Below are 24,872 nucleotides of genomic sequence, written 5' to 3'. Positions count from 1 at the left end.
TTATAGTTCAGGAAAGCTTTTCTAGGAGATATTCTGAAATTGTTTCAGAGGAATTAATAAAATCTCAAATAGTTTTACATGCCTTACAATTGAAGAGACTTATCTACTAAATTAAGTATTTTTCTATTTCTGTGATTTTGTATATATGTATTTGTTCTAGCAATTTCCTGTGGGATTCCTAAAGCTCCAACAAATGGAGGAATACTCACAACAGACTACTTGGTAGGAACACGCGTTACCTATTTTTGTAATGACGGATATAGATTGTCATCTAAAGAACTTACCACTGCCATATGTCAGTCGGATGGAACTTGGAGCCATCATAACAAGACCCCTCGCTGTGTTGGTATGTGTGTTGAAGAAATGGTATCATTTGTGTTTCTATTCACATCTTGTATGTTTTAAAATTTTATGTATTGTTTGCATTTTTTGAACTAATCCCTGGACTGAAGTGTGATGTCTAAGAGGGAAATAAAAGTTAATTAAGCTCTCTTATACTATGTACAATTGGAAGACTGTATAAGGAGTTTCCATTCATTTTTGGAAACTCCTGAATATGTATGTCAAAAAATTAAAGTGAATTTTATTTTACATAACAAAGTTCCACTTCTTTTATAAAAATCCATCCATTAGTGAACATGTATTTTCTACATGCAAGTCCTTGAAAAAAATGTAAAGTTTTATAATTAATTAAATTATATTCCAATACATTCGGCTCTGATTTTTATAAGGATAAAAGATATTGCTGAAATGATGCATAACTTTCAACTTTTGTCGGTGTTCTTCAGGTTACTTGCATTTAGAATATTCCCATTGCTTTCATTACTACTTTAATAGGTAAGTGAATATTAGGTAATGGTGACAGAAAATAATTCTGATAAAATATTTGTTAGCACAAGAATTGTGAAATGTTATTTTAAGTAAGGTTTTTTATTTGTCTCTATATTTCACTTATTTCTTCTCACTTAATACTAACGTTTCAATTTAGTTGGCATTTCATTTAAAATGAAAGTTGTTCAATTATGTACAGTCTTAACATAGTGTTTAATAATGCTTCTGTTTTACTCGTGTTGAACAGGTTTTGAATAAGCCAAAGTTTGTAACACCTTCTTGCACAAAAACACCATTCTCATAAAACAAATTTCCTCAAAATGTAATCCTTCCAAAATTTCTAAATTAGTAATAATAGGTTGTTTCCATATCTTGTCTATTGTGATTAGTGCTGCAATGAACATGAGAGTGCAGATATCTCTTTGAGATCCTGATTTCATTTCCTTTGGATGTATACCCAAGTTGGGATTGATGAATCACATGGTAGTTCTCTTTTTAACTTCTGGAGGGACCTCCATACTGGCTCTGCATATATATATTCCATTATGGCTGTGCCAGTTGACATTTCCACCAACTTGTACTGGGGTTCCCTTTTTTCTGCATCCTGTCGTTTATATCTCATAAAAGTTGGGAGAAAAGATTTCCAAAAGAATACTTTTAAATCAGCTTCAAAGAAAAGAGACAATTTTAACAAACTAATATAATTGGAATTACCATTAAAATATATTTCATGTATTTCTATATTAAGGAATAAATTTTGATATGATAATCCAAAAAAAAAGAAAAGAAAAAAAGAAAAGAAAGAAGAGAGTAGAGGGAGGTAAGGTAGTAATAAGAATTCTGTGTAAATAGAATAATATGTACACAGACTTTGAAGTGTGAAATAGTAGAACATGTTCAAGGAACTTCAAGCAGTACCATAGATCTGGGGGAGTAGAGAAGATTAACATGGAAAATAAATTCTTAAAAATGCTAAAAGACTTGTATGGCACAGTAGTGAATGAATTAAGGCAGTGGTGATGTAGGCAATAGAATAGATTAAGTTACAGTGAAGAAGTACAAGAGACATGACTGACTTATTAACATTTATGTTCTTGGTTTTTGTATAGTTGTTACATGTCCAAGCATCAATTCCTTTACCTTGGAACATGGAAGATGGCGAATTGTAAATGGCTCCCATTATGAATACAAAACTAAGGTAGTTTTCAGCTGTGACCCTGGTTATCATGGACTAGGCCCTGCTTCTATTGAATGCCTTCCTAATGGTACCTGGAGTTGGAGAAATGAAAGACCATATTGCCAAAGTAAGTAGCCAGTCTGCTAAATTTATTTCATAAGCTATTCTTGATTGAATTGCTTGAGCACTTCCTTTTCCATACACACTTGAACAATAATGGATTGATATTATTAAAAAGGTCATTTAATCCCATTAAATCTTAAAATTTTAACTTTTTTTTGAGTAAATGCTTATGAAAAAAGTATGGGCTTTAGATACAGAAATCCTGTGTTTGAATTCTATCATTTACTACAAACTGATAATGCCTCTTGCATACTGACAACTTGCCAGGCACTGCTTTTAGCTCTTTACATGTATTAATTCATTTATTGCTTAGTTCCTATCCTATGAAGTAGTTGTTATTATTACACGTATTTTGTCAAAAGGAAACAGAGCCCTGAGTTTAATCATTTTACTACAAATCGGAGCCTGTAAATGGTGGAGAAATGAGATTCAGTCTAAGCACTCTATACCATCTGGCTTTTAATCACTATATTATATGATGTTTATTCTCTGTCATCCTAAATTTCTTAAGCTAGGTAATTACAATAATACCTATCTTTTAGTTATTATAATGATTATGTTATTATAAATGATATTATGTTGAAAATATCAGCTAGAACCTGATTCGCAGCATGACCTCAATAAATATTTATCAAGGTGCCTGGATGGCTCCATCAGTTAAGTGTCATACTCTTGATTTTGGCTCAGGTCATCATATCACAGTTGGTGAGTTTGAGCCCTGCATAGGACTCTACAGTGACAGTGCATCCTTACTTGGGATTCTCTCTTTCCCCTCTCTCTGCCCCTCGCCCCTGCTTGCAATCTCTCTCTCTCTAAGTAAATAAATAAATGTTAATAAATAAATAAATAAATAAATAAATAAATAATTATTCAAATTGAACATATTATCATATTTCCATGCATCTCATAATATAAATGGGCAGTATCTAATATAGATAAGCTAACTGAACGTAGGGTATGCAAATGTAATATCTTGAAATTCTTTTGAAATTTCTTCACTACATTTTTTGAGTATTTACTCTGTGCCAGGAAATATGCTACACTGAAAATGCATTCTGTGTCCAACACAACTCTAAGGCATTTATGACATAGGCACTCATAATTTATAAATAAACTAATAAGAAATCAGATATCTAAATAGGATTATGATTATGATGATTAAGAAGCTTAACAGAGCAGGCAAAGGTCTATATGTAATAAGTACACAAGTATCTATTATGATTTTAATTATTAATATTCAATTATTCAATATATTTTTTTAATGTTTTATTTGTTTTTGAGAGAGAGAGAGAGTGTGAGTAGAGAAGGGGCAGAGAGACAGGGGGACAGAGGGACAGAGGGCTCTGCACTGACAGCAGTGAGCCCGATGCAGGGCTCAAACTCAGAAACTGTGTGATCATAACCTGAGCCAAAGTCAGATGCTCAACCGACTGAGCCACCCAAGTGCTCTGCAATCTATTTTTTAATATTCATATAAAGGGTTTGCCTTTTTTATAAGAAAATCATATTTATGGAGTAAAGTTGCAAAAAAAGTTGTCGAAATTATATTTGATATTCTAAAACTATGACATCTATATCTGTAACTTTTTGCCCTGTTCTTTCAGGTTTTCTCCCAGGATCTTTCTTTGCCTCTAGCATCATTGTTTTTTCAGTATTATTTCATTAAAAGGGCACATGGGATAGGGATATTTCAAGGAGTTAGGTAAAAAGTATCTACAAAAAATCAGGCATTCAACAAATGTTTGTCTGGTTCTTTTGTGATGCTTAAGAAGGGTTTAAAGCTACATAAAATGAGGTCCCTGCCTGCAAGTAAGAGTGGGGGAAAGGCAAGGAATCTAAGGAAGTTCACTGAGAAAATTGAAAGAAAAGTAATTTTGCTGAATCTCAATTTATTCAGTCTTAAAATAATATAAATATTAGTATTATAAATATTAATAAATATTATACCTGCCTCAAAGGGTTGTTGAGGGATTAGTTCAGAACAGTCACTATATGTAAATTTTTATATGCAATAACTTAAAGTTTGCAAATTTTCTATTTGTCCATCTAATGGCCACCTAAAGCCTAGAGATGAAACTCTGAGTTGGAGCCAGAATAAGACAGGTGGGCTGGTGGTTAAGTAGTGGATTCTGGAGTTTGACCGCTGCGTTTTAATTTTGATTTTGCTATTTACAGGCTTTGTAACCTTGTTAAAGTTACTAAACTACTATGTGCTCATATCTTAGTACATACAATTCAGATAATGACCACACCTGCCTCATAGGGTTCTTTTGAGAATTACTTAAGTTAGAGCACTAGTAGTAGTATCTGGTACAAAATAAGCACTCAATAAACATTATCCACTATTGTTTCTTATTCAAGAAAGACATTTCATTTGTCGTGTTTAAATTCAAGGGAGTCCTAAGAGCTGCGTTCCAAATGACCTAGTGAGTTGGTCTCTTTCCAGGTTTTTAAAACCTACAAACAAAATGTGAAATAGAATTATATCTAATAATGTTTTTTTTGTGAAAATCAAGTGATATTTTGCATGTAAATCTCTTTATAAACTGTAGAGATCTCAACCAAAATTACTTGTCATTACAAACATACCTCAGAGATACTGTGGGTTCAGTTCCAGACCACCACAATAAAGCCAAAACTGCAATAAAGCAAGTTAAATGAGTTTTTTGGCTTCCTAGTGCATTATAAAACTTACATTTATACTATACTGTGGTCTATTCATGTATAATAGCATTTTGTTTACAAAAACAATGTACAGACCCTATTTAAAAATTATTGCTCAAAACGCTAATGGCCATCTGAGCCTTCAGTGAGTATCATCACTGATCCCAGGTCACCATGAAAAATACAATAATAACAAAAACTTTGAAATATTGTGAAAATTACCAAAATGGGACACAGAGATACAAAGTGAGCAAATATTGTTGGAAAAATTACACTGATAGGCTTGCTCTGCGCACAGTTGTCACAAACCTTCCTTTTGTGAAGGCACAACATCTGCAAAGCACAATAAGGTGAGGTATTCCTGTACTATCTTAGCACTGTTTTAGGTACAGAAGAAACTTTGACCCAGGGAAGTCAAGAGGATTTCCCAGTGTCACTTTGTAAATCAGAGTCAGACCGGTGAATTACCTTTTTCTCATCTTGTGATTTTTTTTTTTTTTTTTACAACAACCTGTTTGAGTGACCAGATTGGCTAAGCACAAATGCAAAGAAAATAGCTTCATTACAAGTCACTGTCACTTAGAAGGTTTTATGAGACTTGAAGTGGATCAATTTTAAATTATGTCATTTCCCCTGCATTTTCACACTCATTCAAACTTTTTTTTTTACAAATGTCAGTTTCGATTATAAATAAGTCAGATCATAGACAATTCAAACTGTTGAAAGCATGATTTTGTTACAAGTGCTCACTGTGTCTTTAAGTGTTTCTTTTTTTTTTTTTTTCCTCTTCTTCCTTGTTTTTAAGTTATTTCCTGTGGAGAGCTTCCTACACCTCCAAATGGAAATAAGATTGGAACTCAAACTTCATATGGCTCCACAGCCATCTTTACCTGTGATTCGGGATTCATGCTGGTAGGCTCTGCCGTACGGGAATGCCTTTCTTCAGGTCTCTGGAGTGGATCTGAAACCAGATGCCTAGGTACGGATTTTCGAATTATTTTAACCAACCACACCCCCTGCCCCCCACCCCTAGAAAGGAGGCAGACCTTTTTCCATAATAAGAGATGACCATTTATATCCCATTGGTAAGGATGCTAACCAGAAAATGCTTAACTTTAAAAATGTCTCATGGTAGAAAAGCTATTAAACAGATTACTCTTAAAGTTAATCAACTAGTATTTGAAAGGAGAATCTTAGGTCATTAAGGTGAGATGCATTTTCTTCCAGGCATTGTGAAAATAAAAAGGTGAAAACTAATTGCCGAAAATTATACGTCTGCATACTCGGCTGGGTTAATCACTGTAGCAGTTAATGTGTTCTAAACTATAGTCAATTCTCCTTTCACCTATTTACTTAAAGGTAATGATCAAAGGAGAAAAATGACTTCCACATTCAAAATCTTTCTCCCTTTTAATTTCATAAGATTTTAACATGTGTAATATTACTTTCTAGCAAAGTTTTTAAATACAATTTTTTTTCAAACCTGATTTTAGGCAAATTGGATTTTTCCCCTTAGGGTTTTTAAATTCATTATTAAAAAAAACTGTTCAGTTAAAGAAACTGAACTAGCTAATTCTGCTTGACCCTCCTCCTTTATTATTAAAAGAGTATTATGATTTATGCTTTATCTTTTTTCAAAGACTAAAATAATTTTTAATATTATGAGAGTGGTATGATTTATGCTTTATTTTTCTCCAAAATGATTTCAAGATATGACAGCAAGTACTGAATTAGGCATAATTAAAATTGTTCTAATAACTATTCACTTATCTGCTGGGAACAAAGGATACTCTTTTTGTTTACCAATTTAAAAATTGCTGACTGTTATGAACAGGTATTGAAAAATATGGACAATGTTTTGCCTCTAAATATTCACTGAATTTAAGAATATGAGGCATGGCAGAAAAGTGTAGCAATTTAGATACATATTGTTTTGCTAATAAGCTTGAAAATATTCGTGGCAATGCAATCATGATTTGAAACTTAAAAAGGTATAGCTAGGGGTTTTGATTAAAATCCTATTTTTCTGCTCTCAGACATATTTGTTAATAGGTATACTTGGAAGTGTAGAAATAATGGTTTCTTTATGACAGCACGTATATTTGAATATGCTATAAGACCATAGCATAAAAAGTGGTACAAAATTAAGATCTTTACATATTCACATAGGATTAAAAAATAAAAATATTTTTAATCCTTCCTAAACTACAGGAAGGATTACTGTAGTAAATTACAGATTACTAAATTACAGGTTACTTTAGTTTATATATAACTTTGAAAATGTACATATAAACTAAATTTGAAATACTATATTTTTTGGCTCTATGTCCTGATAAAGTATATAATATTGTGTATTATATACTGAATATTGTATATAGAGGGGGTTTTATTTACCCGTTTAGAATCCTGATTCTGTTTTTTGAAGAGATAGGTCATAAAAGGAAGATTTGTAAGAAAACATTGCCTCTCAGTCTATGAAGACAACATTGCCATCCATCGCAGAGGATGTAGGTGTCAACACCTAATACAAATTCCAAAGGATGTTGGTCGAAGGAAAGTGCAATTGCCAAGCAAGCATATCCCTAGAATCTTACTCTTGAACTTGATTTTAAGGATTAACGTAGTTCAGTCATTCTCATTTTTGAAAAAAATAAAAACGAAATGAAAACAAAAGAAGCAAACAAACAAAAAACTTGCTCTTTATAGCCCCAGACACTTTTGGCTAAGAATGGCCACTGGAATGTGCTTATAATTTTTTTCCATAAGTATAGTGCCTTTATTCCCAATCCCCCAGCCCTTTATTATAAACTTTTCAATTTTTCAGTTGAAACACTAGGCAGTGACCCTTGACATATGCGTGTCTCTATGCCCACCACCTAGATGCTACAATTAGCATTTTTCGTATTTGCTTATCACATATCTATCTATCCTTCCAGGGCTCTATCAATCCATCAATTCATTTTGTTTTAATGCATTTCAAAGCAACTTGTAGAATTCAGTGCACGTTTTTTGTTAAACGTCTCAGCATGCATCTCATGCATATCATTCCCTAAAGTTTAATACTTGCTTATTTTCTTAATTCTTTTTTACCAAGGCAAAATGTATATACAATGGAACGTACATCTCATAAACATGCTCATAAGCATGAGTTTTGTCAAGTGGTTTTGTTAAACCACTCTGTAGTTATAGAATATTACAGTTACCTAGGAAGAGTTCCTCATGGCTGTACAATCTGCAGCTCCCCCAACCCTGTGGCAATAATTGTTTTTTCAGCATATGTTAGTTTTCCCTGTTCTCAAAATCCATACAGATGGAATTCTACATTATGTACTGTTCATGTAAGACTTCTTTCATTCTTTTTCATCCATGCCGTTGTGTGTATCACTACTTTTTTTCATTGTTGAGCAGAATTCCATTATATGAATATGTCACATGTTGGTCAATCTCTTAATGGTAGACACCTCACCCTTGTCCATTTTGGGGCCATTATCAAAAACAAGTTGCAATGAATATTCATGTAAAAGTCTTTTTTTGTGAGTATATGAATTCATTTCTGAGAGATTTGGGAGTAGAATTTCTGGAAGACTTCTTGCCTCACATTTTTTCCAGCATGTGGTATAGCTAATCTTTTCATTTTATCCGTGCCATTGGGTACATAAAGGTATATTATAACATTTCAATTTGCGTTGTCTTGATAATTACTGATAGAGTACAATTTCTTGGGCTTTCTGGTTGCAAGGTCTTCATTATTATGTATTTTATAAGTATTTTCTCACAGCCTGTGACTTGTTTATTTTTCCTTTTAATGAACAGAAATTTTAGACTTTGTTAAAGTCTGTCTTTGCTGGTTATTGCTTTCTGTGTCTTGTTTAGGAAACGTTTGCTCAACCATAAGTCACAAAGATTTTCTTTCATATTTTATTCTAGAAGTTTTATAGTTTTTGGCCTTTTATATCTATGATTTATTTTTAATTTGTTCTTGTATGTATAACAAAGTAAAATTGAGGTTTAGTTGTTTTTTTTTTTTTAGAAGGGTATCTGGTACTATTTGTTAAATAGGTTTTATAATAAATCTTGAAATTTTGTATGTATATCCTCCAAATGTGTTCTTAATTTTTAAGATAACTTTAGATACTGTATCTTTTCTAATCTCATATATGTTTTAGAATTAGCTTATCAATTTTTATTTTAAAAAATCATCTAGTAGAATTATTATCAGGATTACATTGAACCCATAGATCATTTGAGGAGAATTGGCATTTGATAGTGTTGAATCTTCCAACTAATAAACAACATATTTAGTATATTTATTCATTTATATAGGTCTTCAGGGTTTTTTTTTCTGCAGTAACAATATTTTGTATCTTTAGCATAGAGATCATGATATATTGCTAAATTTATTCCTGAGAATGTTTAGTGTGTTTCTAATATTATAAATTATATTGTTCATTTTCAATTATGTTTTCTATTGAATTAAAATTTTCACATTAATTGGTTGCTGCTAGTATATAAAAATATAATTACTTAAAATATTTATCTACGATGCCTGCCTGGGTGGATCTGTCGGTTGAGTATCCAACTCTTGGTTTTGACTCAGGTCATTATCTCATGGTTCATGAGTTCAAGCCCCACATTGGACTCCACACTGACAGTGCAGAGCCTGCTTGGGATATTCTCTCTCTCTCTCTCTCTCTCTCTCTCTCTCTCTCTGTCTCTGTCCCTCACCCACTCATGTTCACTCTCTCTCTCAAAATAAATATTTTACTTACTAGATACTGGTTTATTAACTCAGAAACAGCCAGATGAAAGATTAGCATAAGGCAAGGGATGTGGGAAGGGTGCAGAGCATCCATGCTTTCTGAGGGCCCCACTCTCCTTAATCTCCTAGTGTTCATCAACCACAAGCTCTCTGAACCCTGTGCTTTTGGTTTTATATGGAGGCTGCATTACATGGGCATAATTGATTAAATCATTGGCCATTGGCAATTAATTCAACTTCTCTTCCTTCCCTCTTCCCCAGAGTTTACAGGGGTGGAATTGAAAGTTGCAACTTTCTAATCACATGGTTGGCTCCTCTGACAACCAGTCCCCATACTAGGGTGAGGTCCAAAAGCCACTTCATTAACACAACAAAAGAGGCTTTTTTTTTTTTTTTTTTGCTCCTATCATTTAGAAAATTCCAAAGGTTTTAGGAACTCTGAGCCAGAAACAGGGACCAAGATCAAATATATATTCCCTATTATAAATCATAATATCTATTGGAGATGTCTTTATCAGGTTGAAAAGTTCCCTATATTCTAAATTTATTGTTAGTTTTCATCATGAAGGAGTACTGAATTTTGCCAAATGCTTTTTCATCTATTGAGATAATTATATACTTTTTTCTCCTTCATTGTCAATATGTCAATATCTTTTTTACTCTGTCAAATTAGAGTGGTTGATTTTATGTATGTTTCTAGATTGGTTTTCAAAAATATTAAGGAGTTTTGCATCTATTTTGATGAAGGACCTTGGTTTTTCATGTGTCTACCAGGTTTAATATTGGGGCTGATTAAAAACTAACCCTTTTTCTCTAACTTCTAAGAGTGCGTGCAATTTTTTTTTTTTAACTTAAATGTTTGGTTGAAACAGTAAAAACATTTGAGCCTGAGTGGTTTTATGAGGAGGAGTTTGTTTAAGAATTCAAATACTTTAGAGGTACCTGGGTGACTCAGTCACAGTTGAGTGTCCAACTTTGTCTCAGGTCATGATCTCAAGGTTTGTGAGTTCAAGCCCTACAACAGGCTCTGGGCTGGCAGTGCGGAGCCTGCTTGAGATTCTCTGTCTTTCTCAAAGTAAATAAAACTTAAAAAAAAAAAAGATTGAAAAAAAAGAATTCAAGTATTTTAATAGATGAAGGGCTATTCATATTTTCTATTTCATCTTGCTTTAGTTTTGGTATTTAATTTTCAAAGTAGTTGCCCTTTGGAAGTGTTACATGTATTGGCATAAAACTGTTCTTCATTTTACCTTATCCTTTTAATCCCTGTAAACTTGTAGTGGTATCACTTCATTCATTTCTGTTATTGGTAATCTTGTTCTCTGCTTTTGTGTGCTAGATAGAATTAGCTAGGAGTTGAGCAATTTTGCTGCTATTTTTAAAGAAAGATTTTTTAGCTTAGGTAATGTTCTCTGTTGTTTTCTATTTTCTATTTTATTGATTTCTGTAATTGCTTTAATATACCCTTTCATCAACTTTAGTTTTATTTTCTCTTCTTTATTTTGTCCCTCTTTGTCCTGTTCTTAAGGTGGAATCTTAACTCATTGATTATATATCCATTTTTCCTTTTTAATAAAAACAATGCTATAAATTTTTTCACTAAGCACTGATTTATCTGTATTCCTCAAGATTTGATGTGTTTTATTTTTATTTTTACACAGAGTGAAATGTTTTCTAACTTCTTTTAGACCCAAGTGTTGCAAGAAGTGTGTTTTCTTTTAATTCCCAAATATCTGACATTTTGCTGAATATCATATTTATCTTTATGTCATACGATCATGTTTGCATTATTTGTAGCATGCTTGTAAATAAACTTTTAAGAGTTTAGTAGTGTTATATATGTATATAAATACACAAGACTTAGTTCACAATGTTAAAGATACTACTTTCTGACCCATTTCAGCGGGTCACTGCGGAATTCCAGAGCTCATTGTGAATGGTCAAGTCATTGGAGAAAATTATGGATACAGAGACACTGTTGTTTATCAATGTAATCCTGGTTTTCGATTGATTGGTTCTTCAGTGAGAATATGTCAACAGGATCACAATTGGTCTGGTCAGCTCCCATCCTGTGTGCGTAAGTAAGCATGGCAGAAGTAATTAGAAGTCTCTGTTGTCATATAATTACCAATAATTTTTTCTTAGGAAAGATGCACATACACTCAGAGACACATAAAACCATCCATAAAACCATGAAAGCAGAAGAAAATATTAGAATGTCTGTTATTATTTGTTTTTTTATAAAGATAGGAAATTAAATTCAGCTATTCTACTACTTAACATAAATATATAATATTTATAAGTGCATATTCCTGTATGGAAGGTGTATTCTTGACTAAGTTTTACTTATAAGGATTTCAATTTCTTGAGAGTAAATGCAGCAGCATCAATATTGTCATGATGTACTATTATGAAACTTTTTATAGTGGAAAATACTTTGGATAAATTTTTTTTCTAATAATTATGATGCTGTAGTTGTTACATCAATATCATATCCTGATGGTATAATTAGTAGGGAAAAATTCATCCAACATGACATGAAGAACTGTTGTTCTCATTCCAGTTCTATTACTAATTACATGAGCTAATACAGGTCATTTAATCTCTCTAAGCCTTAATTCCCTTATATATGAAGTGAATGGTTAAAAGTAGTTATAATTATCATTCCTTTTAGCTTCAAAATCCATCTTATTCTTAAATGCATCAATATTAGATATGCACATTTAATATAATTATAATATTTTTTCATAAAAGCTTATGTGAAATATTTAAAATTTATTTAAGTTTGTTTTAAAGCATTCTTTTCACTATTTTAAAATTCACAGGGGCACCTGGGTGGCTCAGTTGGTTGAGCATCCGACTTTAGTTCAGGTCATGATCTCATGGCCAGTGGGTTCAAGCCCCACATCAGGCTCTATGCTGACAGCTCAGAGCCTGGAGCCTGCTTCAGATTCTGTCTTTCCCTCTCTCTCTGCCCCTCCCCCACTTACACTATGTCTCTGTCTCTCAAAAATGAATAAATGTTAAAAAAATTTAAATTCATACAAAATTGTGTAACACTATGTAATTTGGGAATTGTTTCAATATCTCTACTGGTTCAACAAATATCTCTCTGATCCTTAAGTTAACTTAGATATGAACTTACACATGAAGAATATAGTGGATTGTAAAATAAAACCTTTTTATCAATAATTTTTAAATACAGCTGCTGTGCTTTGTGCTTTCTGTTTATGGCATAGATTTGCCCAGTGGGCATTTATTATGACTGTTATAGTACAAAAGTAATCATAAAAATTGAATACTGATAATTCTTTTATTTATCTTACTCCACTGAATACCCAGAATTACACAATGTTTCACATCACAATCTATCCTATTTTGGACCTGAAAGGCAATTATCAGTGTATTTCTTATTTGTGTCTTTTTTCTAATCATTTCCGTCCCCAATAACTGACCTTTATTACAATTGGTGTTAGAAAATGAGAATAAACACTAAATATGTTGTTATTGTGACATCATATGATCATACTATAAAGATTTTGAAGGCTTCAGATACATAACACATAGGACTTTTAGCATGGATTCATTAGAAATATTTCACTTATTCTGTGACTAATTACTTCCAAATTTATAAATTTCATTGTCAAATTTTTACACAAACAACACATATTCATTGAAGTTCTACTTTCGTGGAAAATACTTCCAGGGGCTGAAATTTAATAGAATAATAGAGCACAGAGTTAACAATTAATACTACTTTCCTAAGGGGCATACGTGTGTGTGTGAGAGAGAATGTGCACACGCACACACACATGCACCAACTGATGATTTAAAGAGAGCATATTATGCCTAGGTCTGTCCTAGATTTTTTCCCCTTTCATTTATATTCAGGTCTAGCCAACTAATACCACTGTTTTTCTTGTTGAATAATTGAGACTATAAAAGAAAATTGGCCTTTGGGGTAAAACTGGTTTCTTTATTGATAATTTTAACAAGAGTAAGATGCAGTTAAATTTCCAAATGAGTAGATTGACATTAACAACACAGCTGAAAAATAATTGCTCTTGGGTCATTTCAAAAGTCCTAAAAGTGACTATGGTTTTTCACTGTGCCCAATTATGAAGCACTATTACTGGATTTGCTCTGATTAATAGAGGGAGATGATGCAATAAAACAGTTCACAGAAAAAGAGTGGTCAGGAAAAGTCCAAGCACTACATAAAATCAGAACAGAACTCTAACCCTAAAAAACTTTTAAATATTTTACCTAATTGATACATCATTTCCCAACAAAATTGCGCTAAATTATGAAACATCAATTGTGAAGAAAATAAACCATTAAGATTGATTGTTTTAGAGAATGTTAATCTTGGTATCTCAAAATAGTAAGGATAATTCTAATACAGCATCGTGCATTATTTTTATTGTTTACATTATATAGTCACGTTAATTCTTGACGCACAAGAATCATCCATAAAAATGAATCATATAAATGATATTAAAATATTTCAAAATTAAATACAAAAAATCCTGTTTTTATATACCTTTAGTTCTCAAACTTAACTAGAAGAGGAAGATAGGTTTGGTTTCATTCTTCTGCTACTAACTAGAGACATAAACTTCAATCATTCCCAGATTTGTTTGAATTTCAGTATTTGTCCCTAAAAAGAGAGAGAGGGAGGGAGGAAGGGAGAGAGAGAGGGAGAGATAGAGATAGTGAAAAGGTACCATGATTCTTTAAGCATCTCTGCATCACCTGCATAAAATGATCACAATTATAAATATATATCTATTTACTAATATAATATTTCTATCATATTAGACTATTTTAGACATTATAGACATTTTAGACATTATAGACTATTTTAGACATTAGACATTATAGACATTAGACATTAGACATTTAGACATTAGACATTATAGACTATTTTAGACATTATAGACATTAGACTATATTAGACATTCTAAAATGCTCATTTGTAAAGGTAAAAGCACTTTAAATATATTTTCACATAAAAGTGATCTTCTTTCTATGTTGTTTGGAATGACTAACTGCAATTGTCATGTGATAACTGATAACCAAATACTCTGCTTTGTTCTTCTCCTCTCCCTCACCCATTGCCATTAGCTGTTAGCTGTGGTCACCCTGGTAGCCCAATTTATGGAAGAACAAGTGGCAATGGATTCAACTTTAATGATGTGGTGACATTCTCTTGCAATATTGGGTATGTAATGCAAGGGCCCACAAAGGCACAGTGCCAGGCCAACAGACAGTGGAGCCATCCCCCACCAGTGTGCAAAGGTAAAAGTCTAATGATATTCAGCTTAGAGCATGGTAGTAATATGTTGTGTCAACATATGTGACAACATCGAAATAGCTTGGGCAGATTAGTAGAAAGTTTTCAGCTAGTAAACCGAACAGATTTAATATTGATGTTCTTTCATTTAGCTATGCTTTCCTTTTCTCCTTAATTTTTACCTTATGGTTTTAAAAGGTAAAATTAGCAGGTTTTATTTTAACTGCTTAGCTTTATTATCTTGTGCCCATTTAATGGCTGCCTCTAAAAAGTCATTAAGGTCATTTGTACTTGTTTTCTTTATAAATAAGGTAACTTACCTTTGGATTTTTTTTTTCATATTTTTGGAGAGACTGTTTGAGTCCTGTATTACCATTTGCCTACACTGACGGGTTATTTATTGTTTTCTCTATAGAAATAGATTAAAGAGAATTTTTTTGGTGTTTTTCCATTTCCAAAGAAGTATGATATACTTCATATTGTCTGATAAAATACAATCAAGATATAATTTTTCTACATTTTTTGTGGTTTAACTATAGCTTAAGGTATCATTCTTTAAATCTATACTCAGAAGAATACTTACGGAGGTACCATTATTCAAAGTTTTTTCAAAAACCTTTTCCTTTTCCTATCTTTTCAACCATATGATTTCACTTCATTAGATAGCCCATTCATTAATTTTATTCCTAGAATCTTTGATTTGATTGAATTTACCTTTGATACTCCATCTCTGATGGAAATCTATGTAGGTCTATGTATATTATTCTAAACACAACTTTCAAAATTTGTCATCTGTTTAGTGGTGAACTGCTCTGATCCTGGAATTCCAGCCAATTCCAAAAGAGAAAGTAAAATAGAACATGGAAATTTCACCTATGGCACTGTGGTATTCTATGATTGCAATCCTGGATATTTCTTATTTGGATCTTCAGTTTTAATATGTCAACCAAATGGACAGTGGGACAAACCTTTACCAGAATGTATCAGTAAGTAGATAATGTGAATTATTCCTTGAGAAAATGCCATGGAAGCAAAATGGATGTCTATTGTCTTATAAAGTATCTAGAGCTATATGTCAGAAGGATTTTGTTTTTAATTATTTCTTGTAATTTAATTTTTTATTTAATTTTATATTGTGAAACTATACTTCCCTGTAGTCTGCCACTTGAATGCCAAATGCCATTTTTTATTAATATGCACGGGATTCTTTGGTTTTGAGCTTTGATAAAGCAGATAGATTATGAAAAACAACATCTTTTATAGCCTATGATATTACTATCCCATAAAAGGCAATTATATTTTGATTTTCCTTTGTGCTAATATTTTAAATTTCATTTAAGGCTATATTAGTCTCAATGTAAACATCTACCAGGGCCTTAGAGTACTTGAGAATTTAGACAAATGTGTTACTTAAAACTTATTGATTTAAACATTTATCATATTACAGACACATACACATATAAATGCAGTAAACGTTAATACACATCGTTTTTCAAGTCAGTGAACATCTATTGGAGTACACTGTGTTATATGTTGTGTTGGAGCTGTAGAATATAAATAATATAAATTATAGCAGATATGCACGAAATTCGCATGCATAGTGAGGAAATAATTTAACAGAAATAATTATGTGAGAATATAGAGAAATGAACATGAATTTAAAATATTTAGTTAGTTATTAAGTCTCAGCTATAGCTATGTCTCAAAGAGTTGATGAGTCATGAAAAGAAAGACAAGAACTTTATAGATTGAAGAAGCAGTGAATCAAAACTCATTGTGCAAGTGATTTTTGGTTATACTAAATTTCTAAATTATAAAATTATTTTATGATAATGTTTTAGTTAAAGATACTTTATAGGGTGGGATTTCTTGAAAATTTTGTGAAATCATTCATGCGCTAATGAGGCAACAAAACTTTATGCAGTGCCCATTAAATTTCAGCTTCCATGCAAATAAGTCAATTGTTGATCTTTTGCTTAAAATGTATTCCACTTGCTTATACAGTTTAGTCTAATAGTTTGACTATTTCACTTACTTTACTTTGTGTGACTATAGCATTAAAGTTAAAAATCTTTCATAAGACATATAAACATGAACTTTTTCAGATTTTCTTAGCTCTCATGCACGTTTTTTGCCCTTTTAATTTCCTGTAGTATCTTTGGTAAATGCAAAGTACTCAAGGGTTTTTATTAAGTTTATATCCCCTTATGTGCTATTTAAGATTCTGGAGTTACATTGCATTGAATATTTTTCCATGTTACAACTAAAAGGGGATACACAGTTCCCAAGCTACCTCTAGGTTATAAAGAAAATTCTACAATGCACTGATATCTGATTCCACTATGCTTAGTAGTGTTTCAGTTAACAAGACACAGTATTTTCTTCATACAGCATGATTTATACATTACCAGCCAGGATTAGAATTATTCTAGACTATATATTAGATTGTGTGTCACAGATCCATCTTCAAATGAGTTCCCTCTCCTTTACCTTCAAAATCCTTCCATTTTAATTTCTGTATGGGCTCATTTTGAATCCCATATAGCATTGCAGGTCTTTATTTAGCTATTTCACATTACTTCTCTCTCTAACTTGCATATCCTTATCCAGGCACATATATACTTCAAACCCATGCACGTATGCATATAAACACACACTCACCACCACACACATACCAGAGTTAAACTCACTCATTTATGCATACTTAGAGTGTTCCTGCAAAACACTGGTGAGCAGGTTAACAAGATTACTCATATAACTGCAACTTACATTTTATTTTTTAAAAGCTAGCTTTCACATGGATGTTTGACTTCGGGAGGTTATGTATATTTGAACAGATAATTTACTTCTGATTTATAAAAAGTGGTGCAGGTTGTTCGATAGGAGATATAAAAAAATTTTATATTCAATAATTATGTATTGTAGTGATTGACTGTGGACACCCTGGCGTTCCTCCTAATGCAGTCCTGTCTGGTGAGAAGTTTACCTTCGGGTCCACTGTTCACTATTCCTGCACAGGAAAGCGTACCCTTCTAGGCCAGTCATCAAGGACTTGCCAGTTAAACGGCCATTGGAGCGGAGCACAACCTCATTGTTCAGGTACCACTTGGAAAATTGGACAGTGTGTGCTGAAAGTTGTATTATTAGTATTGTTATTCTTAGAAATATATACACAAAACATCTCTAAAGAGATAAAAATAATACAGTTTTTTAAATCTCATGAGACAAACTGTAAGATAATTTATACATTTATTGGAATACTTCTTAAGACAATTTAGATTCAAAGCACAAATTAATACTCATCTTGTAGATGATAAATTACTGATACATGTTTGAACTGTGTTGTAACTAATGTAAATAATTAAGTGGTTTTAGGATGCTACTTTGAGTACAATGCTTTTGTTCATTAAAATGGTGAATGACTCAAGTTTGAGTATTCCATTTTAGCCGATGCCAATGTAATTTTCCCCAGAAAACAATGTTATTTATGATTTTTCTGTTAGAGTTCAATTCTATTAAACTTTCTACACAATCGATTACTTAATAGCATACTTTTAAAATAAAGCCCTAAATGTTTTAAATTAAACCTAGCCAAGTTTTCTGTAAGATATTAATAGATAATATATAATTTGAGTTTCTGTAACCCAAATAGAGTTATCTTATAATAAATGAATTTCGAAGCTATTAAAAATTAATAATTTATTGAACAGTATTTGATAAATCTTCTTTTGAACTGTTTAAGCTACTGCTTTTCTTGAGAAAAATGTCACTTAGGGCACCTGAGTGGCTCAGTCGGTTGAGCATCCAACTTCGGCTCAGGTCACAATCTTGGGGTTAGTGAGTTTGAGACCTGCTTCAGATCCTCTGTTTCCCTCTCTCTCTCTCTGCCCCTCCCCTACTTGCGCTCTCCTTCTCAAAATTAAATAAACAAAGAAAAATAATGTCAATTAAGTTTTAGATCTGTGATGTCTCCCTTTTTGATACTACTTATTATATATTTGTTTTTACTCATCAGTTAAATGTTGGTGCTTATTTTTCTGCCTGTTGTTTTATTTATATTTTGCTCATTATCTTTATATTATTTTCTCTGTGGAGACCATAATGATGATGCAACATCGAGTTGTTTTCCCTTTAGAAGTAAAAGTTGTGAAATGGGGGTGCCTGTGCAGCTCAGTCAGTTCAATATCTGACTTCGGCTTAGGTCATGATCTTGCTATTCAAGGGTTTGAGCCCCCGCTGGTCTCTGTGCTGACAGCTCAGAGCCTGGAGCCTGCTTCAGATTCTGTGTCTCCCTCTGTCTCTGCCCCTCCCCCACCTCATGCCCTGTCTCTCTGTCAAAAATAATTAAACATAAAAAAATGTTTACAAAAAAGTTGTGAAATGGTTACTTATTTCAGAGTCTTCTTACAATTAGTGGTTAATCCCTGTGAAGTAACTACCTAGGACTTCAAATTTAGTCTATAGATTTTTAAAAAAACTCTTATTTTTAATGTGACCATAATGTGACTTTAATGAGAATTAGAACTCTTATCTTACAGTAACTCAATTAACTCAGATAACCGATTATGCATAAAAACATAAACCTATATGCATATATCCCAATGTATTAGAAAACTGCTTCTGAATTGCAAACAAGAATGCACATAGATATTTAAAGTGGAATAGTGATCTTAACATTTTGTGTGGTTGTTAATATTACATCACATAAAAATGAGGTGGTGTAAAGAAGGATTCCAAATACACAGGGCACGTCAAAAAAGCCATCTACACACAGCATTTTCAATGTATGTGCCTTCAAGTTTCTCTCTCTCCTTCTTTCTCTCTCTTAATGTATAATAATATAGTGGCAACTCTGATTAGAATTATTTAAGAAATGATAAAGGGACTGAATAAATCTTAATGTTAAAATCAAAAGATGAACACCTAGCCATGAACAAAATCCTTGTTAGGAACTTAAGTCAGGGGCCCCTGGGTGACTCAGTTGATCAAGCATCTGACTCTTCATTTTGGCTCAGTTCATGATCTCATGGTTTATAGAATAGAGCCCCACGTTGGGCTCTGTGCTCACAGCACAGAGCCTGTTTAGGATTCTCTCTCTCCCTCTCTCTCTGTTCCTTTACTACTCATTGCCTCTCTCTCTCTCAAAATAAAGAAATAAACATTTTTTAAAAGGAGCTTAAGTCAGAATTCTAATCTTTGTTTACAATTTATTTTTATATTTTCATATTGGAAAGAATATAATTCATGTATCTTTGATCAGTGGCCATTGGTAGAGAAAATTAGGGGGTGAGATTTTAGTCTACAGGATACTGTATTGTAACATTTACGTTTTCCAGCACATTACAGTTCTAATTTCACACACAAAAATATTTTCAGCTATTAGGAAATTCAGAGAAGGAAACATGCAAATTATCAAATACAGTTTTTAATTTTAGTTTTATAAATTCTTTGTCATTTGAGCTCATAGTATTATCAATTATAAATTTTCCATTAATTTGGTCATTGTCTAGGTTTTGAGATACTGATAAAATGTCCTTAGCCTGTTTACTAGGCCCAAATATACAGATATGGCAAATAACATTATGCTCTGCATAATTTTCTTTTTCCTTTAGGCCTTTTCTATGACTGGACTCAGATGGGAAATGTGAATTATGATTTTGTCTAGTCAGTTTATCATATTAAGCGGGCTTGGATGGCTCAGTGAGTTAAGCACCCAACTCTTGACTGTGGCTCAGGTCTTGATCTCAAGATCATGAGTTCATGACCTGAGTTGAGCTCCAGTCTGGGCATCTAGCCTACTTAAAAATAAATGAATAAAATTTTTTTAAAAACACAGCATGCACAAACACAAAAGCCTACAAGCATTTGGACTAAATCATGAACATAGTCAATGTTTAATGAGATGAATTAATCTGAACTGTATTGAATTTCAGGCGATGCTACTGGTACCTGTGGGGATCCGGGTACTCCTGGTCATGGTTCTAGACAGGAAAGTGATTTCAGAACCAAAAGCTCTGTACGTTTTGCTTGTGATATTGGTTATATCCTTCATGGCTCAGAAGAAAGAACGTGTTTAGCCAATGGCAGTTGGACTGGAAGGCAACCAGAATGCAAAGGTAATCTAAGCAGAAACTAAATACACTGAAAGGATTGAAATTTAATGTGCATCTAAATTCAGTTGGTCACTATACTACAGGTGCAATCACTCCTAGCCATTCGTCCTGTCGCAACGCTGGAATAAAGGCACTAGTATTACATTTAACTGACCTCATCCTATAGGAGAACCATGATAGATAATAATTATACAAAAATCTCTCATGGGCTATGTATACACAAACATTATTTAAATACAACAAACATCGCGATGGGAAAAATTAAAAATATTTCTTAAAAGCATTTATATTTACCTCTTCACCACAGACCTTTACGTAATAGACACTATCAGGGAAAAAACAGATTGTTCTTAACATTAGTTCAAGATCTGTTTTAGTTTTCAGGTTTGTAGAAATGGAAAAATATAGGAAGATGCCTAATTATAAATGAAATTTTTATGTATAGAGTACAGTTGTTGATAGCTTGAATCCTTAAAAATTTTGGTGTTTAAGTAAAATTGTTAATCATTCTGACTGACTCAGAGTTAACATAATTAACTCTTTACAGATTGGCTAGAAAATGAAGTGTCGCTGAAAAATTATCCATATAATTTAAACTGTTCTTTTTGAGATGACTTTAGTGCAAAAGCTAAACTTACAAAGGTATTTATGAAATGTACTTGATGTTTTACCAAATGTAACAGGCTTTATAAATAGAAAATAAGTCCCAATAGAACCTTCTTGACAGTTTCCTGATTGATTATATTTCAAAATCCTTTGACGATGTTTAAAATTAGTGTCCGCATTCTAGGAAAGAAGGATAGTTATCTTTTTTTAACATTACCAAATTTAATCTTAATTAAGAGACTTGCAGCTCAGTTGCTACTATAAGGGAAACAAATTGAGAAACAATATTGCTGAGCAAAAGACAATAAGTAAGACTAAGATCTTTAATGACTCCTCAAACTTATTTTCCAAAGGAAAAATCTCTATAAATATATTGTACATGGGTGAGCCTTTTGTTCGGCTGAACTACAAAATAGTTTTTAGATGAAATGTGTGGTGCTGACTTTGCTTTGTTAGTATGTACATTATGGATAAAAAAGAACGAGGAGTTAGAGCAAATATAACAGAATTAACATTTTTCTCATGGATGGAGTTCATACAAATCATTTACGAAAGCTTTCTAGTAGATGAGTAGACAGAAGGAATGAACAGAAAACACAGAGGAGCCAAAAATCAATATTGTAACCTATAGAAAAAAATTCTACATAACTACTTGTCAGAAAATTAGAACTGATCATCAAAGCATCATTTTTCACCTGTTTAAAAATGAAATTCTAGTGTAAGTACAACAAAACTAGAACTTGAAAACATTTCTAGAGGTTTTTTTGTCATAATATTTTAGGATAGGATAATTTGACAAAATACATACTTATTCATAGAATATATATAGCTTTGATTTATTAACTTCATTTTTGAGGATTTTTTCCTAAGAAAATAAAAATATTAAAGAAAACACACAATTGTGATGATGCAATTTTATATTTCTAATTGGTTATGACCAGCAACAATTGAAAATAATTAGACAGCAGTAGGAAAAATATTACATAAGCAATTCTATGTTTACATGGTGTAACAGTATATCATCAATAAAATATTAGAATAAAGGCCATGAGAAAATGTAAATTTCTCATGTAAATTTTATGTAAAACTGTTAAAAATTAAGATTCAGAATTAGGCACTCTAGTAAAATTCATGGGAAATGATATTTATTTAAAACAAAGAATAAAAGGCAGTACACAAAAATGATAATAGGACAGAGTGGTGAAATTTGGAGGATTTTATTCTCTTTATTCCAAATGTTTTGTAACATTATATTACTTTAGTAACAGTAAAATATAAAAGCTTTCATAGGATGTATGGATGTGATGAATAAAACACATGAAAATAAAAATATCAAATGTTTTAAAATAATTTAATAAATAGAAAATACAAATTTAAAGAACATAGCATTTTGATAAACTGACAAGGATTTTAAAAATGATGGTGTGTGATGTTGCAGAGAACATGTGAAAACAAGCAAAATTTTTTTACACCATTGATACAAGTGCATTGTTATAACATCTTGGGTTAACTCTATATATACTTCAAAAAAGTAAAAACATTTTTCAAAAATAAAAATCATTGAGAAATTCCACTTCCAGAAATTTATCTTAAAAATACCATATGATTTCACTCATGTGGAATTTAAGAAACAAAACACAGGATCATAGGGGAAAAAGAGAGAGCAGAAAATCAAGAAACAGACTCTTAACAATGGAAAACAAACTCATGGTTACCAGAGGGGCAGTGGATGAGGTGACAGATTAAGCAGAGTTCTTGTGATGAGCACCGAGTGTTGTATGAAAGTGTTGAAGCAACAAATTGTACACCAGAAGCTCATATTATGTTGTATGTTAATTAATTGGAATTTAAATAAAAACTTAAAAAACGGGACCTATGTACACAGTTGTATACATAAACTAGAGTATGTTAAACTGTATTATATGATAAAGAAAAAAAACTAAATTAATTTCATGTTGGTCAATAGGAGATTGGTTAGTTAAGTCATGAATATACATATAATAGAAAACTATCCAGTTACTAAACTTTATGAAAGAAGGATGCCCTAATTATAATGTTGAGTAAGAAAAATAAGATTACAAAATAACATATTTCTATCATTTAAAAGGGTATTATTTTACTCCTGTGTACTCTGTGCTTAGCACAGTGCCTGAAATAAACATCATGATGAATATATATCCATTTATATATATTTGCATATGCATATTAATATAAGTATATATAAATATTTTACCAAGTGCTATCTCTTGGTAGATTTATACATTACCTTTAATTTCTTCTTTATACTTTCATTTATTTTTTGACTTTTTATAAATAGCTATCACCTTGATAAAAAGTGACAAAAAAGGTACAGTAATTTTAAAAATTATCTCTAGTAACAAAAAAGGGTGAACATAAAATATGATTCATATAATGTATCTGACACACAAAAATAACCAACTGGCAAAAATATATCATGTTTAAGCCTTTCATTTACTAGTCTAAATAAAATCCAATACTCTCATTATACACTATCAGAATCATGCTTATGAATTTGTGCTAGTTGAAAATCTGCCATTAACTAGTTGTTAGACCTTGGGCGAGTTACTTAATCCTTGTGTGCCTCATTTTCCTACAAGGGAATGGCAATGATGTTAATATCAACTCAGAATTTTTGTGATATTAATTAATATTGAAAAAGTTGTGGCCGTCACATAGTAAGTGCTCAATGAATGTTAACCATCATTTGTATTAGATTAGGTCAATTGACAGCTGAGAAATGACTCTAGGAGAAATGGCTTTGTCAGCTAGTAGTAAACATAAATGGAGCTATGTTCACAGATAACAATCAACTCCCACTTTTCCCAAATGTCAGTATTACAGAGGCAAAGTTGTTATCGCTGCTCTTGCTGTGTCCAAAAAGCTTTCAGCTTTCACGCATGATAGATTTGCACTTACCTCCTTTCATTTTAAGTTAATTTTACTTGTGTAATTCAGATAACATTCTGAGTAAGAGAAATGTATGTATTGAGGGGGAGGAATTAGAGACCAGAGAACAGGAGTAATAGTGTGATTTGTCTGCACCTGGAAACCACCCTGACTAGAGAAGTTCTTGATTTTTATTGTGCAAGAGATAGACTGAACCTGGGTCCTTATTACAACATGCAAGCTACATGACATCTTAAAACAAGGATAATGTTTTTCAAATCTTTCTTGTGTTGTGTCAAGGCTATGGGGCATGACACATAACAGATAGATATGACCAGATTATTATTTTAGGCAGGTACTAATGGATATAGAAGAGGATAATTACTCTTGACAGCA

At 32.0% G+C, this 24,872-nt stretch overlaps 1 protein-coding gene across 1 annotated transcript in view; it reads left to right on the top strand.

Moving 5' to 3' along the window:
- CSMD3 (CUB and Sushi multiple domains 3) overlaps positions 1–24,872 on the top strand; it is a 1,274,540-nt gene that overhangs the window by 1,190,778 nt on the left and 58,890 nt on the right. The window contains exons 51-58 of the mRNA XM_043601622.1: positions 161–346; positions 1,941–2,135; positions 5,601–5,774; positions 11,458–11,631; positions 14,682–14,855; positions 15,651–15,836; positions 17,776–17,949; positions 20,784–20,966. Coding sequence (XP_043457557.1) covers positions 161–346; positions 1,941–2,135; positions 5,601–5,774; positions 11,458–11,631; positions 14,682–14,855; positions 15,651–15,836; positions 17,776–17,949; positions 20,784–20,966 — 1,446 coding nt within the window. The remainder of the gene's footprint in view (positions 1–160; positions 347–1,940; positions 2,136–5,600; positions 5,775–11,457; positions 11,632–14,681; positions 14,856–15,650; positions 15,837–17,775; positions 17,950–20,783; positions 20,967–24,872) is intronic.

This window comes from Prionailurus bengalensis, chromosome F2 (assembly GCF_016509475.1).
Source record: "Prionailurus bengalensis isolate Pbe53 chromosome F2, Fcat_Pben_1.1_paternal_pri, whole genome shotgun sequence".
NCBI lineage: Eukaryota > Metazoa > Chordata > Mammalia > Carnivora > Felidae > Prionailurus > Prionailurus bengalensis.
The sequence above is the reverse complement of the archived record's forward strand: the minus strand, read 5'-3'. Positions and strand labels throughout refer to the sequence as shown.